This window comes from Pongo abelii, chromosome 8 (genome assembly GCF_028885655.2).
Source record: "Pongo abelii isolate AG06213 chromosome 8, NHGRI_mPonAbe1-v2.0_pri, whole genome shotgun sequence".
Classification (NCBI taxonomy): domain Eukaryota; kingdom Metazoa; phylum Chordata; class Mammalia; order Primates; family Hominidae; genus Pongo; species Pongo abelii.
The window spans coordinates 130,925,246-130,945,243 of record NC_071993.2 but is presented as its reverse complement, the minus strand read 5'-3'; the positions used below and the strand labels follow the sequence as shown (position 1 = coordinate 130,945,243).

Genomic DNA, 19,998 nt, shown 5'->3' with positions numbered 1-19,998 from the left:
GTCTAAGAGAGTGACGAGGTGTGGGATTATAACCTGGGCTCAGGGGCCAAGCTGCGGAGGTGCCAGACCACGAGAGGGGCAGGGTGGGGCTGCTGGGACAGCATGAGAAGGTTCTATGAGGAGGCAGGGCTGTTGGAGGCCCAGCAGTGAGGATTTCTGAGTATGTAGTGTGAGGATTAACCTTGCTGGTCAGCCACTTGAGGTCCATTTCTGGTAGGCAGGATGGAGAGTGAACATGTGGGACCCAGGAACTGCCACCACCTGGGTCAGATTCATGTCCTTCAGGCCTGGAAGGTGTGAGGGCAAACCCTGGGGAGGGAAGGGGGCATGGTAGCCAGGTTTTTCTCTGTGAGGTCAGCCTCGGGTGGTTGGCATGCCTGCTGCACAAACCCCCTCAATGCGGGGACCCCCAGTTCATCGTGTGGCCCCCACTCGCTGCACGGCCTTTCACATTCACTGTGTGCACCCCTCCGCCTTCACTAAATGCTCCACCACTCACTGTGGTGGGCGTGGGGACAAACAGCAGCCCAGAGGTCAGGAGACCCTTTCTGGATGCTGCTGTAAGCACTGTCATACTTACGGACAATGGGCTAGGCTGGGACGATCAGGCACTGGTGTTTTATTCCAGGGGCAAATGGTGTTTACTAGCTGTGCTCCGTGTTATCAATTTTGCAGAGAATGGAAAACAATAGAATTTTTTCTACTTATATTCCTTTGCTCATTAGCATGCACAATATAAAGGCCAGAGTTGCTGAAGCAAAATCAGCAAGTTCTGATTAATTTGCAGAGCTCCAATGATGCTTCCTGACTGAGTCATGTTGGCGAAGGATCCTTAATTGGGAACAGCCTCAGACAGTAGCATGGACAGCAAAAGAGAAGGAATATCAGAGCAAAAACACCCCTAAAGCAAATGCCAACAAGAAAGAACATTGGCTTAATGTTGACAGTTCAATCAACCGTGTCTGGAAAGACCAGGTGTGCCTGTGGGTGGGAGTTCAGGGGAAAATGGAAAAGCACGCGGCCAGATTTAGAAAATAAGAAACTCATCCCTTTCAGCATCTGTCGTTGTTTTTAACAAGCATTGTCCTTTCCAGGTTGCCCACCTCTTGGTTTGGAAACCTTAAAAATCACAGACTTCCAGCTCCATGCCTCCACGGTGAAGCGCTATGGCCTGGGCGCGCATCGAGGGAGACTCAACATCCAGGTACCTGGCCCTGTGGTTGGAAGGATTTTGACTGCCTTGTTTATTGCTCTTGTTCCTTGAGCTTGGATCAGGCAATGCGCAGGATTTAAAATGCATTAGCCTGGATTCTCACAGTAAGAAAGGATACTGTTGAATGATCCTAATTTTACAGAGAGAGCTCTGAGACTCAGGGAGGCAATGTCTTCTCCAAAGACTGTCGTGAGTAAAAGTGAGACCACCAGTACCTGGACCCAGGTTGTTCCTCTTCCACCTTTTGAACACTTCTCTTCCATATGCTGTTGGTCCAGAAAGGACAGGAGGAGAAGGTGGAATGCCTGGGGCATGGCGGGGCAGAGCCGTGGCACACAAGGCAGTGGCATTTGTCTTCCCTTGCCTCCCTGCCAGTGCTTCTTGTCTCTGCCACACACACATCTTCCAGGCTTTCCTGTGGCTCCCTCCATTGTGTTCCCCCGGGTCAAGCCCTGCGTGGCTCCTGGGACCATGCACATCCTGGCTGGTCTCCCTCCTGGAGGCTCAAGGGCCTTTCTGACCTTGGGCCTCAAGACTGTCAGGCCTCCCTCTCTGTCAGTCCCATCAGTCCAAGGTCTTGCTCCAGGAAAGTGAGCTCCTCTCTGCACACTCTACACACCATGCAATTCTTGACTCCAGGCCCTTTCTGCAGCAGGTTCCCCTGCCTGAAACTTCTACTGGCCAACCATGCTCCACTCACATGAATCCCATCTGATCCATCCATGAGTTTCCTACTGCTGCTGTGACAAATAAACATAGCCTCTTCCCACAAATGTATTTTCTTACAGTTCTGGAGGACAGACGTCTCGCTGGGCTAAGTCAAGATATGCAGGGCTGTGCTCCTTTCTGGAGACTGTAGGGAGAATCAATTTTCTTCCCCTTTTCAGTCTTGAGAAGCTGCCCCATTCCTTGCTAGTGGCTCTTTCCTTCTTCAGAGCCAGCAAAGGCAGGTGGAGTCTTCATGTGACCGCCTGTCTGGTTCTCGGTTTTGATTTCTTGTTCCCCTTTTGAGGATCCTTGAGATTACACTGGGCCCACCTGGATAGCCTGGGATCATCTTCCTTCCTCAAGCAACCTTCATTCCATCTGTGACCCTCATTCGTCTCTGCTGTGTAATCTAATATATGCACAGGTTCTGCAGATTAGAGCGTGGACATCTTTGGGTAGGAGTTATTCTGCCGCCCCATCCCCAGGGCCTTTTTTTCCTGCCCCACCTCGTGCTGATCTGTTCTTTCTCAACTTAGCACTTGATCTCTACCGTCCTGTGTGGTTCTCTGATGGCACCATATTCTAGTTTTCTTTCTATAGCTCTTCTGTATTGGGAGTAGTTTCCAAGCCCCTTTGCACATGCACCATCTCTGGCCTAGGGAGGGAGGAGGTTCCTTGCCCCTGGCCCTGAGAGCCATCAAGGATGCACTCAAAGCTAATGGCTTCCAAGTGGCAGAGTAGACCCCTGACTCCCCCCAGCGGTCTGTGTAAATGTGCTAGGGGCAGCTGCTGTGCTGGGAACTGTGTACAAACAGATAAGGTTCCTTCCCAGGGAGCTCATGGGATTGGGGGCATCTGAGCCAAGCTCTGACTCCAAGCTTTGCTCTTTCTCCACCCCACCCCTCAGACTGCACCGCATCAAACAGACTTTCGAACTGCTTAACCTCCACCACTTTTTAGTTCAGAGGAATTCAGGGAGAACATTTGTAGAACTAACTTTAATGAGATCTGAAGGTTGGTTTATAAATGCTCATATAAAAAAAGAATAATAACTAATAAGAAATATTTGGATGTGCACAACTGTCAACTGCAAGCAATCTCTTGTTTTATGAGAGGATGAACACATGAGCCCTCAAAGCTCGAGCCAGAGCTATGTTCATGTTTGCACAGTGCCTTCAGTACCCTAGAAGGGGCTCCAGGCCTCTGAGGAAATGACAGTCAGACCCAAGCAGGGTGTGTGCAGCCTGTTTTGTGCATTAATTAGGGGAGCTGTCGTCTGATGCTTTGCATGCTTTCTCTATAATTGAAATTATCCTTTGAAAAAGAGAAAGTGTTCACATTTATTTGTGCTTTCGGCCAAAAATTAAAAGGTCCTGTTAATCCTAAATGTGTTGGGGTTGAATGGGAAGGTGGGGGGAGCATGGTGTTTGTGTCCTTCCAGTTGGGAATTCCACCAGCAGAGTGCCACGCAGGGTGTGCCAATGAGACATTGTAGGCAGGCATGCTGTGTGCAGACCTTGGCCTTGATATTTCTAGACTGGGGGCCTTTGGAACAATGATCTCATGTCTCTGAGGCTCAGTTGCCTCATCAGAAAGATGAGAGTCCTAATCACTCCCAGAGTTCCTTGAGTGGTGACCTTAGGTGACTTCTGATTTTAAAACATTCCCTGGATCATCTCCTTCCTCTGTTGAAAGGCTCTGGTGGCTTCTAGTTACCGTATGAGGAAAGTCCCAGGTTGGCCCTGGGTGACTGGGTCTCTCTCTGAACCTTCATTTACTTATTTCCTTGGGTTGTACCTGCCCCTTCCTTGTGAGTAAGCCCCATGTTAGATGTGGCCTTGTTTCTCCTGCTTGCCCAGCCCCTGGTGTGCAGAATAGCACCTGCAACATGGGAGGTACACTGAGGACATGGACGGAGACCTGGCTCAGGTGCAGATGGTGTTTATTCACTGACCTGCCTTTGCTGGGTTGCACAGGAGCCCCACCGTAGATGGGGCATCCAGCAGGGAGCAGCCGGCGAGGCTGTCCTCACTTCATCTTCCCGGCTTCAGGTAGTCTTTCACCCATGAGAGGCCCACCCCAGGCGGAATGCCAAGCTCCCCTCAGTGAATGCATTGGCTGAGCTCACTCTCCTGCCTGTGGTCAGGGTGAAAAGGAGGCTGTGCGTGGGAATCACATCAGTGCTATTTGTCTTCGTGGGTTTTTCTTTCTTCAGGGGCATCTTATTTACCCTGATGCTTTCTCACAGGAAGGTCTCAGTACCTGCTGTTAGACTGGGAAGTTGCTGCTTTAATAGCCAAATCTGGGGCCGCCATCCCCAGCCTCTGGCTCTGACCCCACTCGGGTACCTGGTGTCAACCCCAGAGAGGACAGTGTCATTTGCAATGTGTGTCTGTGGGCTTTGACATACAGCCCCAGTCCCCCACGGGGAGCTCACTAGGCTAAATTGAGGTGTCAGCAGGACTGTGCTCCTGTGCCACAGGGAAATGGGGACGAGGTCAGCCCACTTTTGTGGTTTGTGTCTTCCAGAGCCAGTGCCACATGCAGTGTGATTCCACTGTCACAGGTGCATAATTGAAGTCAGTGTGCTCCAAAAATACATCCTCCACACAGAATGGTTTGAAATGCAGTTTAAAAATAACCACCTCTTGTCTCACATACGAGTATTTTGTAGGCGTGTTGAGCTAATGGGATTTTGTGATCGAGAAACACCAAGATGTCAGAATTAGAAACTGTGTTTAATACCCTAGTGCAGGCTGTGAGCTGGTTTAGCCTAGCGCTGTGCCGGCCCAGGACTCTATAGGCGCAGATGTGGCTGTGGTCCAGGCTGGAAGGTATGGGGCTCACAGGCTGGGATGCTGCTGCTGGTCACTCTGCTGACCAGCCATGTGCCCTTGGGTGAGATGCCCTCATTTTCCAAGGCTCAGTGTCGTCATCAGGAAGTTGCAGGTCCCACTGCTGGCTCTTCCTCCTTCATGCTATTGTGAGGGTCAAAAGGAGTAAAGAAAGAGAATTGCCTTTGGCAGTTCTCAAATGCATATTCTTACCCATTAGCATTCATTCTTGCAGCAGACCATTGTGAGGTGCCTGCTATGTGACGGGCATGGAAAGGGCCATGACAAAAAGCCCTAGGGATTCTCTGCCTTCAGGATGCTTCAGTCTCTAGCAGAGGGAGAGTGGGAATCAGCTCCAAGCATTATTGGCACAGTGCTAAGTGCCTTATGCACGTGATTTCATTTATTCCTCCAACATGGAAGACAGTACTGTTATTATTACCTCTGCCTTGTAGAAAACAGACACAGGGAGCATGGAATGACTCAGCTCACATTTCCCAGGAGAGGCAGATTAAGAATCCAGGCAGCTTTAAACCTTGAGTTGTTGCTCCTAATGATGCCATAAAACTGCCTCCCAAGTCAACAGATAGAAGTGATATAGGTCCAACAGCTGGAATAGTGATCAAACCGTGTACATCTCTCTTTTCTGACAGTTATCTCACATTGATTTATTCATCTGCACCCTCGCCAAATGCTGAGCCGCTTGCAGAAAATGTGTCTCTTGCATTTCTGGGTATTCCCCACCCTGTGTGAGCGCAGTGTCTGCACATATGGATGCGCTGAATCAACAAAGCTTCTGTGTAGTGGCTGCAGTGCTTAAGGGAGCTTAAGCAGGAGAAGCCTAGGAGGAGGCCGGGCAGGCTGGTCTGCTGTCACATGTGTTTTTCTAGTGCATATTTGCCCTGTGTGGTTGGCAAATACAGGGATGATGTCGTTATGACACAGAATCAGCATTGGTTCATGTGTGACTTTTGCTAGTCTATGAATGGTCTGTGGGGCTGAGCACCAGCACCTGACCACAGAGTGCCCTGTCACAGGTGAGTGTGGAGTCTACGAATGGTCCGTGGGACCGAGTATCAGCACCTGACCACAGAGTGCCCTATCATGTGTGAGTGTAGAGTCTATGAATAGTCTGTGGGACCGAGTATCAGCACCTGGCCACAGAGTGCACTGTCACAGGTGAGTGTAGAGTCTATGAATGGTCTGTGGGACCGAGTATCAGCACCTGGCCACAGAGTGCCCTATCATGTGTGAGTGTAGAGTCTATGAATAGTCTGTGGGACCGAGTATCAGCACCTGGCCACAGAGTGCCCTATCATGTGTGAGTGTAGAGTCTATGAATAGTCTGTGGGACCGAGTATCAGCACCTGGCCACAGAGTGCCCTATCATGTGTGAGTGTAGAGTCTATGAATAGTCTGTGGGACCGAGTATCAGCACCTGGCCACAGAGTGCCCTATCATGTGTGAGTGTAGAGTCTATGAATAGTCTGTGGGACCGAGTATCAGCACCTGGCCACAGAGTGCCCTATCATGTGTGAGTGTAGAGTCTATGAATAGTCTGTGGGACCGAGTATCAGCACCTGGCCACAGAGTGCACTGTCACAGGTGAGTGTAGAGTCTATGAATGGTCTGTGGGACCGAGTATCAGCACCTGGCCACAGAGTGCACTGTCACAGGTGAGTGTGAGTCTGTGAGTGGTCTGTGGCTCCCAGCACCAGCACCTGACCACAGAGTGCACTGTCAGGGGTGAGCATGGAAGCTGCGGAGTCCTGTGCGTGGTGCCCTGTGCCTTCTGTTCCTCTGCGTCGGTGGGGCCTGTGCTGGTGCATTGCTCAGGTTCTTCTCTGTTTTGCCCTAGCCTTCAACTCAGCAGCTCCACGCCGCCTTCCATCTCCACGCCGCCTTCCATCTCCACGCCGCCTTCCATCGCTGGCATCATCCGCCTCCCTGCTTATTTCCTTTTCAGATCAAATCCTATAATTACAGCTGTATTTAAACACTGTTTTGAGCAACCCAACGTGTCTTCTTAATTGTGCTAATGTGTTTTTAGAATTACTTTTTTTCAGTCTTCTGCTTCCAGACCTGTATAGATTTTGAATGGGCTGGCTGGTGAGCTGGGTTTTAGACTGGGAGTTTTACTGGAATGCATTTGCCATGTTACTGCAGAAATACCTGTCTCCTTTTCCATCATTTTAAGCAGAAGACTTTGAAAGAGACCTTATAACTCAATACTTCCTTTTTTCCAAGTAGAATTTTACTTTTGTTAACTTAATAATATAAGGTTAGAGAAAAAAACCAACATTTACATTTTATCACTACATTGGGACAAGATAGACTTCCCAGGAATTCAAGGAAGACATCCAGTTCGGCAGGAGAGCAAAGGTTCGGCCCCTGACCTATGATTATTCTTCCTGTGCACCCAGGACCCTTTTATACTAACTCACTTGTAAGGCTGTGATCTCATTTAGAAACAGTCACTGGTTTCTTCCATTCTGGGAGCAACTACGGACAGATTGGAAATTAACATTCTGAGTCTCCAAGAGAACATATTGACAATGACCTCTAAAATCATGCTCAGGGCTAGGTGCGGTGGCTCATGCCTGTAACCCCAGCACTTTGGGAGGCCAAGGTGGGTGGATCACCTGAGGTTGGGAATTCAAGAACAGCCTGGCCAATGTGGCAAAATCCCGTCTCTACTAAACATACAAAAATTAGTTGGGCGTGGTGGTGCACGCCTGTAATCCCAGCTACTTGGGAGGTTGAGGCAGGAGAATCACTTGAACCTGGGAGGCTGAGGTTGCAGTGAGCCAAGATCATGCCACTGCACTCCAGTCTGGGAGAGAGGGTGAGACTCTGTCTCAAAAAAAAAACAAAAAGCCAAAACCAAACCAAAACAAAACAAAACGTGCTCGGATCCTTTGCCTGTAGTTAGTCTTAGGAAGTGACCCTATATTCAGGTGGGTCATCTAATGGCAGCTAATCACCTGCCCCACCCCAAAGAATCCTCCTTTGAGGACCCTCAGATAGTTTCCCTGGGTCATAAACTAAGGAAGGGGGTTCGGGGACAGCAGCCCTGCTGAAGTGACTTATTGCACCACTGTTATTATTTTGGATATTTTCTTAGCTGGCAAGCCTCAAACAGATTGCAGTAGTAAGCACTGCCATGTCAGAGGGCTGGCTTTCAACCTCATTCTCAAGAATTTTAATTACAGTAAGTCAGGGTCTGATGTGTGATCAGAAGAAATGAAACACCAAGTGTGTGGTTGGGACTCAGGATGTCGACACGATTCCTGCCTATAATTGGGGACCGATTTACATCCCCTATAAATGGGGTTGTAAAAAAGTTGGTGCTCAGATCAGAGCTTGGAAGAAACAGCTGATGTTTTGAGGTCACAAGGAAAAACATAGCACACTGCCTACACAACTCTGGGTGTCCTTGTGATAGCCTGGTCACGGTCGTTTGGCAGTCTGTGGACCAGGTCTTGTCTCACCCATGTTAGAAATGACTGAGAGTTTGGTCCCCTAGAGAGAGAGGCTCACCTCTTGTAGCTCTTCCAGGAGGAAACGTCTGGCCATAATAATAGTGTCTGTCAGAGCCATTTCCCTAGCACCGCTGGAAGGAATCATGAGTCCTCTCCTCAGTCATTTCCTTAAAAAAATTATATGGAGCACCTTGATGCTGATATTAGAATCTAGTTCCAGTGTTCTCATCCGCTTTTTACCTAAAATGAGGTGGGATACTTGGAGGTGGCCGCTGCCTGTGGCTTCATATGTACCCCCGCATGAAGACATGAATGCAGTTTTAGAACATTGAACCAACTGAGTTTTATCCTGTGTCACAGCTTATGTTCCAGGGCACATCCTGTACGTGTCTCCCTGTACCTTTTGGCCCCAGTGCTCTTGGGGCCCCACTTTGACCAAAGGTGGAGGCCACTCACATTTCTCCTGGCAGGAAGTCTATGGAGAACCTTTGGCAGCACCATTTTCCCAGGTCTCACTTGTGCCTGACCCACACCTGTCTGTGGCTGGGCCCTGCACCGGTGTCTTTGACCCTAAGCCTATCTCTTCCTTCAGGCCTTCCCGATTTTCTGTTTTGTTTGTTTGTTTTTGTTTTTCCTGGCTATGCAAAACCTTGCCGTGACTCGCAAGTTCTTCTTGGGGGCCATATATGTGCTAAGTGCTGCAGAGGCAAAAATAATCACAGTAGACATAGTTTCCAAGTCAAGGAATGTCGTGTTTGTTCTGATAAAGGGATTTCGTTCTACATCTGGCTTCAAGCAAACAGTCTGGGAGACAGTGTTTGGATGCCAAAACACTGGAATTTTGGGTATTTGGATTTTTATGGGAATAACAGGACCGAATATTTTAAATTGTGACTCCCTTGGAAAAACCAAAATGAGTATCTATTATGATGGTAATGTGCTGTTCTTATTTCTCAAGAAGCTTACAGTGTAGACACACAAGCAGGTAGAAGGACAATGTAACCAAAGTAAAAAGGGTCCAAAACCACCAAAGCCTCCTTGACCCATGAACCACAGATTATTAAGGAACCACAGGGTTATCTGGTTCAGATATAGATTCTGTTCTGTGTGCTATGTGCATTTTTCTTTAATATGTTATTAAATTTCATATGTTGTGTCCTTGAAGCACTAACATAGAATGACCTACACACCTGATTGCCGGGAGATGTGCACATCCAGAAGACGGTCATCCTATCTGTGTACAGTGGGGCAGGTGCCCTGGGGAACCATCCCCACGAGGCATCACTGGAGAAGGCACAGTGCAGTTACAACTGCAGAGTAGACACACAGGCTCCGGGTTGTCTCTTGAACAAGCTGAGCCATCACATGGGTGCTGGAGCTGGCAGGGAAGGAGCCCTGGGTTTATCTACAGCCGGAAAACTGAGATTAGGGTCTCAGGTGTGTACTTAGTAGCTGCGGGGTTAGGGCAGGTCACTTAGCCCCTGACTTCAGTTTCCTTATCTCTAAAACAAATATATATAAAATATATTTTATATATATTATATATTTATATATATTATATATAATATGTAATATATATTATATATAATATATATAAATATGTAATATATAAAATATATATTATATATTTTATATATAATATATGTATTATATATAATATATATACACATAAATATATAATCTATAATATATATAATATATAAATTATATATAATAAATTATATATAATATATAAATTATATAATAAATTATATTATATATTATTATATATAAATTATGTATTATATATAAATATAATATATAATATATAAATATAATGTATATAATATATAAATATATATAAATATAAATATAAAATATATATTATATTTATATATAAATATAATATATAAAATATATTTATATTTATATATAAATATAATATAAAAATATATTTATATTTATATATAAATATAATATATAAAATATATTTATATTTATATATAAATATAATATATAAAATATATTTTATATATTATATATAAAAATATAAAAATATATAAAAATATATATTTTATATATATATATTTGTTCACTAGCTCTTGGGCCACCCCTGCCTCCCAGCTTGTGCTGCCTTATCTCCCCGACCACTGGCTTAAGTTTCCCCTAGGATCTCCCACGCCCACATCCAGGCAGGGCCCAGAAAAGTCTGATCTGAGAGGCATCAGTAGTCACCCCTGGAGCCTGTGTGTCCATTCAGCAGTCAGAGCTGCTTCTCCAGTGATGCCTCATGGGGATGGTTCCCCAGGGCACCTGCCCTGCTACACACAGGTCAGATGACCATCTCCTGGAGGTGCATGGTTGGGAATCAGGTGTGTAGGTCATTCTGTATTAGTGCTTCAAGGACACAATGAATGCTATATAAGCAGAAAAAGCCAGGGTGGGGAGAGGGAGGGGAGGAAAAAGGAGAGGAGGAGGGAAAGAAAGAATAACAGCAGATTCTTTCTTTCTTTTTTTGAGACTGAGCCTTGCTCTGTCGCCCAGGCTGGAGTGCAATGGCGCGATCTCTGCTCACTGCAACCTCCACCTCCCAGGTTCAAGCGATTCTTGCGCCTCAGCCTCCTGAGTAGCTGGGATTACAGGCACGTGCCACCACGCCCAGCTAATTTTTGTATGTTTAGTAGAGACGGGGTTTCACCATGTTGGCTGGGCTGGTCTCGAACTCCTGACCTCAAGTGGTCCGCCTGCCTTGGCCTCCCAAAGTGTTGGGATTACAGGCATGAGCCACCACACCTGTCCAGATTCTTTCTTTTATTTATTCATTTTATTATAACAACACAGAAACACAATACACCTCTGGAAACCTTTCATGTACTCAGCACTGTCATAAGAACTGAGGAAACAATGCTGAGCAAAAACAGAAGAGCCCTGAGCACTTAGCAAATATTTACTGGGGGCCTATGATGTGCTGGGTCCTGTTCTAGGTGCTGAGGATGCCTTAATGACCAAAATAAAGATTCTTGCCATCTTGAAGCTTGAGTTCTAGTGCGGGAGGCAAATCAAGGCAGATGTATTAGTCCATTCTCTCACTGCTATAAAGAAACAGCTGAGACTGGGTAATTCATTAAGAAAAGAGGTTTCATTGGCTCACGGTTCTGCAGGCTGTACAGGAAACATAGTGGCTTCAGCTTCTGGGAGGCCTCAGGAAACTTACAGTCGTGGCGGAAGGTGAAGGGGAGGCAGGCACTGCTTACATGACCCCAGCAGGAGCAAAAGACTGGGGAGGTGCCACACACATTAAACAACCAGATCTCATGAGAACTCACTCACTATCCAACACAGTTCTAGCGGGGAGATCCACCCCATGATCCAATGACCTCCCACCAGGCCCCACCTCCAACACTGGGAATTACAATTTGACGTGAGATTGGGGCAGGGACACAGATCCAAACCGTATCAGCAGGAAATGTAACAAATCATAGTGTTTATTATTATGGTATGTTAGAAGGTGGCACGTACTATGGAGAGAAGGGAAACAAAACCAGCAGACAGCTGGCAGTGGTAGTCATGGGGGCAGGCTCTGAGGAGGTGGCAGCAGCTTTTCAAGAAGGGGATCAATGGGGAGCCAAGGGGGTATGAGAAAAGCATTCTGGGCAGAGGGGATGGCTTGAGCAAAGGTCAGGGGTGGAAGCATGCTCAGTATAGCCAAGGGGCAGCAGGAGATTGCAGTGAGCATCAGGGGAGAAGACATGAGCCAGAGGTAATAGGAGGCCTGCAGGCCCCCTGGAAGGACTTTGGCTTTTAGCCGTAAGCCAATTAGGGGAGCCCTGGAAAGTTCTGGACACAGGAATGACATGCTGTGGCTTACAAGTGAAATGGATCAACCTAGTCACTGTGTTGACTTTCGGGGAGCAAGCATCGAAGCAGAGGCCTGTTAAGGGGGGTGACTTCAGATCCTAGACAGGAGATGGTACTGGCTTGAGCCAAGATGGGAGTGGTCGAGGGGGTTGGAAGTGGTTGGATTTAGGTTATTTTGAAAGTAGGATTTTCTGATGCAGGGCAGATGAGGTTTGGATGAAGGATGCAAGAGAATAGAAGGGAGTCAGGCATGCTTTTTAACCTGCAACTCTGATAATCTAGTAATCTAATGGGGAGATGAAATTACTGAAAAAAATCCCACATGGGAATGCATAATTACAATCTGTAATGAGTCCTGGGAAGGAGTGGAGCAGGTGCATTCATTCCCTGGGACTGCCACAACAAATTTGGGAGCCCAGACAGGGCAACTGAAAACAACAAACACTGATTCTCTCACAATTCTGGGGGCTTGAAATCTGAAATCAAGGTGTTAGCAGGGCATTGCTCCTTCCGAAGTCTCTAGGAAAGGGTCCCTCCTTGCCCTTTCCTGCGTCTGGTGGCCTCAGGCATTCTGTGGCATCCCTGGGCTGGTAGATGCATCACCCCAGTCTCTGCCTCCCTGGTCCCTCAGGCTTCTCCCAGTGAGCTTCTACATCATCTGCCGTCTGCCTGTGTGTCTCTGTGTTCAGATTTCCCCTTGTTTAAAGACACAGTCATGCTGTATATGCTCATCCTGCTCTAATCTGACTGCATCTTAACTAAGTGCATCTGTACCAGCCCTTTTTTTTGTTGTTGTTGAGATGGAGTCTCATTCTGTCACCCAGGCTGGAGTGTAGTGGCGTGATCTTGGCTCACTGCAACCTCAACCTCCCGGGTTCAAGTGATTCCCCTGCCTCAGCCTCCTGAGGAGCTGGGATTACAGGTGCGTGCCACCATGCCCAGCTAATTTTTTGTATTTTTAGTAGAGATGGGGTTTCACTGTGTTAGCCAGAATGGTCTGGATCTCCTGATCTCGTGATCTGCCCGCCTTGGCCTCCCAAAGTGCTGGGATTACAGGCGTGAGCCACCGTGCCTGGTCACCAGCCCTATTTCTAAATAAGGTCACATTCTGAGATTCCAAGAGTTAGGGCATGAGCTTCTTTTGGAGAGGGAGGCACACAATTCAATACTGTGGTTCTGTATGCCCAATAGATCTGCCTCAGGCTGGAGCTTGGAGGACTTTCCTGAGGACGGAGTGAATACTTGGGCTAATATATGAAGAAGGATTATAAGTTGAGAGTTTATTGGACAAAGGGTAGGCAGAGGGAGAGAAGAGCATTCCAGGTCAAAGAGAAGAGTGTGTGCAAAAGCCCTGTGGTGGTGGGGAACATGGTATATTGGAAGGACTGAGGCAAAGCCAGTGTGACTGGAGCTACAATGTGGTTATGGAGCAATGTCATGGCCAATGGCCATGAGAAAAAGAGCTTTCCACCATTAGTCATCAAGTAAGTACAAATCAAAGCCACAATGAGACAGGATGCACAGGCACCAGAATGGCTTTGAAAAAAGGATAATATCAAGTGTTGGCAAAGATGTGGGGCAATGGGAACGTTCATACAGTACTGGAAATGTAAAGTAGCACAGCCACTTGGAAACCTGTTTGGCAGTATAATAGTCTGTCTTTATCTGGGGGATATGTTCCAAGACCCCCACCCCCAGTGGATGCTTGAAACTGTTGATAGTACCAAATGCTCTTAGATGTTAGGCGTGGATTTCTTTTTCTTTCACCACAATTTCACAGGTAGAAAATTCATTCTTACCATAGATCTTAGCAGCCTTAGCATACGATTTTCTTTCTTTTTTAAATTAAGTTGAGACCTTTCATCTTTTCACTTAAAGGAAGCATTTTACTTGTCTCCTGGGCATATGTGAATTACCAATATCAATACCCTTGCATTGTGGGGCCGTTATTAAGTAAAAGGTTACTTCAACACAAGCACTGCAATACCAACTCTTTGATAACCAAGATAGCTGCTAAGTGACTACTGGGCGGCTAAAGTAGACAGTGTGGATCGCCAAACAAAGGGAGGAGTCACATCAAGGTGGAATGGTGAGAAACGGCGTGAGCTTTCATCACCCTACCCAGAATGGCATGCAGTTTATAAATTGGTTATTTCTGGAATTTCCCATTTAATATTTTCAGACTGTGGTTGACTTCAGATAACTGAAACCATGGAAAGAGAAACCACAGATAACGGGGGACTATTGTATTTGTTAAAGTTGAACATTCTCATGCACATTGACCTAACAAATTCACTCTCATGCCTAAATGGAAATGTGCTCACATGTGCACAAGAAGACATGCATAGGTATGTTCATAGCAGCATTATTTATAACCCCCAAATGGAAATAATCCAGATATATCATAAGTCATTTTTTATGTACTACAGTGAAATACTATATGACAGTTAAAAGGACTAAATTACTACTGCATGCAATTGTCTGGGTGAATCTCCCAGATATAATAAATATTGAGCAGAAGAAGCCAGACACAAAGAGTAGTTACAGTAGGTTTCATTTATATAAAGTTTGAAAATAAGAAAACCAACCTGAGGAGATAGAAGTCAGAGCGGTGGTTATGTCTGGGGGAAGTTAATGTCTGGGAAGGGGCACAGGGAGCTTCTGCCATGGTGCTCATGGTCTACATCTTGGTCTGGATGTGGTTATGTGGGTACATGCAGTTTATAAAAATTGGTTGAGCTGCACACTTAGGATTTGCACACTTTTCTGTATCTATTATAAAATTAATGAAAACTTTATGAAAAAGCTGCTCAACTAAAGAAGAGAGGTATATTTGATTTAGCCTTTTAAAAATGAATGTTAGGCCGGGCACGGTGGCTCACGCCTGTAATCCCAGCACTTTGGGAGATCGAAGCAGGCAGATCACCTGAGGTCAGGAGTTCGAGACCAGCCTGACCAACATGGTGAAACCTTGTCTCTACTAAAAATACAAAAATTAGCCAGATGTGGTGGCAGGCACCTGTAATCCCACCTACTGAATCCAGGAGGCAGAAGTTGCAGTGAGCCGAGATTGCGCCATTGCACTCCAGCCTGGGCAACAAGAGCGAAACTCCATCTCAAAAAAAAAAAAAAAAAGAGTGAATGTTAAGAATATAATAAAGAAATTAGGTGATAAAGGGGATAAAGGGGAAGGAGGAGAGGCAGCAGGAAGTAGAAATAATGATTTCGTCACTGCCTATAGTAGGGAGTTAATGGGTACTTTCTAAGAAAATACAGAATTAAGTATGTTACGTAAAAGACTTAGTTACTAAATCAACCACTAAAACAAAGGTACAGCTTGTTAGCGTTTTCAGAGGAAATATGCACTTAAAGCAAAAAAACAAAAAACAAAAAATGGATCAATAGATAAAAATAAAGCCACAGGAAGCAATAAAAATAGAATATCTAAGAAACACAGATGATTCATTCAGACAAAGAACATCTGTCAATGGGCTAAATGGACCTAACTTACCTATTAATAGAACAAAACTGAAATTGTACCATAAAGCAAATTTAATCACAGGTCACAGCAGGCACATACTAAACACAAAGGGAATCATACTTGTACCCCCAGTGGCTTCCATGTATTGACCATGTTTTCTGTGCCAGGCACTATACAAAATACTTGTAACTGTGACAATAGTATTATCACATATTTTATTTCTATCCTCATTTTATAGATCAACTGACCTAACTGGGGGTATTTAAATAATGAGCTGTAGAATGAGGACTTGCACGTGACCTGCATGCGTTTCTGAAGGCGATTCTGAGCTGTGCTGCCTTCTTGGAGTGCACAGGAGGATATACACAATTTTTATGGGGTCACTGATAAGTGAATTAATAATTGTTTGAGAATTAAACTTCTTCCATAGATATACAATTTTAATGGCTAAAGCATTTCCCAGATTGGAGTTAAATTGAATTAGAATGTTGATGTGAAAACATTTGCCTGTTTCTTTTTCAGTTAGTATATTTCTTCATCTTTTCTTCTTTTAAATAGCTAATAAATGGTTTATGGTGTGTTGAATAGATTTTATTTTTAAATATTTTTAACTTTAAACTGTGGATGTTTACTAGTTTCCTTGGCCAATGCAAGGAAATAGTTAAGAAATTGGTTTTGGTTTTAAAAATTGCTTCAAAAACAATGAATACAGTGTTTTTGTACAGCCTACTTTACTGATGATTAAGGTTGGAATTGGGACAAGGTGCATTGCCAATTTGCAGAAGGATCAGCTGATTGCACCTGGAAAGTTTTATGGGTGGTTTATTACAGAGGTTTATTGAAGGCAGACATTCAGACCACATGGTGGCCATGTTATGGCAGATTGCTTACTTTACTCATCAAATGTCACAGCTAACATTTTTTAGATAACCTCCCCCTGAAAAGGCATTAACTTGCTGATAATCTATAGTTTCAGCTATTTCTTCTAAATTTTTTTCTCAAAAATATTTTAAAATAACTATCACTTTATCCTGATTCTCTCCAAATAGCCCTGGGATACGTCTGCAGAGAGGCAGCTGTAAGTCAATTATCCTGGAATCACTAAATAGTTACATTCACTTGGATATGACTTTTTATTTACTTCCAGATGTTTCTGTGTAGAGGCAGCCCATGATTATGAAATATGTACAGTGCAGATCAGTGACTCACTGCCGCAGAATGATTTTGATATTCACTGTTGTCTCTGTCTCTCAGAAATCAAAGCCCTTTGCATAATACCTAGCACGTCGTCAGTGCTCTGTAGATACCTGAAAAATGAAAGAAGAAACAGTAGACATTGTATCAGTCACCCTCTATATCTATGTGTCCCTTTCCTTTTACTTTTTAAAATTGCTTTTTAAAACTTGTTTTAATCAGTTTTATAACAAACAAACACACTTCACATTCCACCCGGCCCCTGACTGCCATCAAGCACTATGGATGGCACAGCTACTGGAAACTCTTTTTAATTGTCTTTGGGAATTGAAATCTTCAATTCCTTTTTTTTCTTTTTTGAGACAGAGTCTCGCCCTGTTGCCCAGGCTAGAGTGCAGTGGTGCCATCTCGGCTCACTGCAACCTCCGCCTCTCAAGTTCAAGCAATTCTCCTGCCTCAGCCTCCTGAGTGGCTGGGATTACAGGCACGTACCACCAAACTCGGCAAATGTTCTATATTTTTGGTAGAGACGAGGTTTCACCGTGTTGGCCAGGCTGATCTCGAACTCCTGACTTCAAGGGATCCACCCACCTTGGCCTCCCAAAGTGCTGGTATTACAGGCATGAGCCACCGCGCCTGGCCTGAAATCTTCACTTCTAAATAATATGCACATATTGATCTGTATCCATTTATAAATGTAGACTTGATCTTTTAGATCCCTATTCTGGAAGATGAGGCTATCACCCATTTTTATCACCCCTTTCCCCTCTTCCATCTTTCCAATAAAATTGTAGCTCAAGTTTTGGGTAAATCTGTATCTAAGGTTTTCATTATTATGACTGAAAATTTTGCTTCCTACTTACTGAGCCAAGAAATACTTTAATTTTGAGTCAGGAAGTATTAACTTCATATCATTTCTTAACAACCTTTTGTTTTCCTGGACCTGCTTGTATTTTTAAGAACATATTCTCCCCACACCCTGCAATAGGTCTGGATCTGGAAAAAAAAAACAAAAAACCTTCAATATCATTTTTTATGCGGCCACATCTGTTCACTGGTTTTTAGTCCTGCTTTGTGTTTTATGTTTCTGTTGGACACCCCTTCAGAAGCCATTTCACCTGCTGCATTCTGAATGGGCTACTCTCTGGGTCTCCTACATGGCTACTGTCTTGGGTCTTCTTCACCATCATTCTGATAATTCTCTGCTGTGCTGGAACCCTTGATTTCTGGATCTGATATAGTCCTCTCTGTAGTGTTCTGCCTCATTTTTTTGGAGTGCATCCTCTAGTATAGGGTCCCCAGTCCCCCATCCACAGACCAGTACTAATCTGTGGCCAGTTAGGAACAGGGCTTTCACAGCAAGAAGTGAGTGGCAGGCCAGAGAGCAAAGCTTCACCTGTATTTACAGCCACTCCCCATTGCTCAAATTACAACCTGAGCTCCACCTCCTGTAAGATCAGCAGTGGTATTAGATGCTCAAAGGAGTGCAAACCCTATTGTGAACTGTGCATGTAGGGGATCTGGGTTGTGCGCTCCTTATGAGAATCTAATGCCTGATGATCTGTCACCATCTCCCATCACCTCCAAATGAAAATGTCTAGTTGCAGGAAAACGAGCTCAGGCTCCCATTGATTCTACGTTATGGTAAGTTGTGTAGTTTTATTTCATTATATATTACAATTTAATAATAATAGAAATAAAGTATACAATACATATAATATGCTTAAATTATCCCAAAACCGTCCCCCACCCCCAGATGGTGGAAAAACCAGTCCCTGGTGCCAGAAAGGTTGGGGACTGCTGCTTCAGTAGCTTCATGGAAGTGGTGTATGAAAAGTAGATTTTTTAAAAATCTGTGAATCTGAAAATGTCTTTATTTTGCCATCATGATTGATAGTTTGGCTGAGTGTAAAAATTCTAGGATGAAAAATCTTTCCCTTTTGAACTTTGAAAGCACCATCCCTCCATTCTTCTAGCTTCAGATGCTGCTATTGAGAATTCTGATGTCATTCTTATTCCTCTTTCTTTCTTTGTGTGTGTTCCTTTTACTGCTTGTTTCCTCTTTGGAAACTTTTATAATCTTTTCTTTATTTCTGATGTTTTGTAGTTTCAAAATGATATTCCATGGTGTGTATATTAGTTTATTATGTATACTAGATTCTTACGTGTTTTGGAGACTTAACTGGGAAAGTATAGTTTTTATTTGGTCGTTTTTTCCTCCTAAAATTCTTCTGGATTTCTTCCTTTGCTTTTCTTATTTTTCTCCTATTGTCTATTTTTGTGTTCTGTTTTACTTTTTATGAGATTTCTTCAACTTTATCTTTTTAGCCTTTTTGTTTTAAAAATAGCCTTTCTATTTTAAAAGTTGCAGACATTTTTAAAATTTCAACTTTCACATTTTAATTTCCAAGAGCTCTTTCTTGTTCAGTGCTTTTTCCTTTTTTAGAGTATTCTGTTCTTGTTTCATGAATTCAAGACCTTTCTAGAAATATTATAGATTTTTAAAGCCTTTTTTCTGTTCTCTATTATAGTTTGCATTTTTTTTTCTGTTTGTTATAAACCTGGCTGCATGGTGTTCTATAGCTGGTTGGGGGAAGGAGCTGGAACATCTCACTCTTTAGTGTGCTGATGCCCCCAGAGGTTACTATTTTTATCCATCACGGCTCCCCTGCCCTCCTCTGTGCCTAGTATCCCCAATCCAGGGTCTTTACGGTTTACTTTCTTTTCAGAGAAAAATTTCAGGTCCTCTGCGGTGTGGGGGTGGAGATATGGGGGAATTAATTATTTTTATTTTTTTTGAGACTGAGTCTTGCTCTGTCACCCAGGCTAGAGTGCAGTGGTGCAATCTTGGCTCACTGCAGCCTCTGCCCCCCTGGTTCAAGTGATTCTCCTGCCTCAGCCTTCTGAGTAGCTAGGATTACAGACGTGAGCCACTGTGCCCAGCCTAGCTGTTTTTTTAATACACATTTTGAAGCAATTGCCTGTTGAGTCCTGCCTTACCCTCACCTCCCAAAGATATCTTGAAACCCAGGTTCTCAGCTTTTCTAAGGTTCTGTGTGGCTTGCTTCTTATTGTGCTGTTTTGACGTTTGCACTTCCTTCTCTTGCTGAGTCATTCAGGATTCCTCCATCTGATTCTGTCTTCATATATTGTAATTTAGGGCTTTCATATGTCTTCTGGTTTTATCAGAGATCAAAGTTGTATTTCTGTATCTTGCTTTCTTTGCTTGGGGTTGACTTTTGAAAGAAC

General features: G+C 44.4%; 1 protein-coding gene across 4 annotated transcripts in view; it reads left to right on the top strand.

The window, feature by feature from the left end:
- CPXM2 (carboxypeptidase X, M14 family member 2) overlaps positions 1–19,998 on the top strand; it is a 147,159-nt gene that overhangs the window by 28,369 nt on the left and 98,792 nt on the right. For all 4 annotated transcript variants that reach the window (XM_002821236.5, XM_054523003.2, XM_054523002.2 and 1 more), the window contains exon 3: positions 1,095–1,204. In XM_002821236.5, coding sequence (XP_002821282.4) covers positions 1,095–1,204 — 110 coding nt within the window. The remainder of the gene's footprint in view (positions 1–1,094; positions 1,205–19,998) is intronic.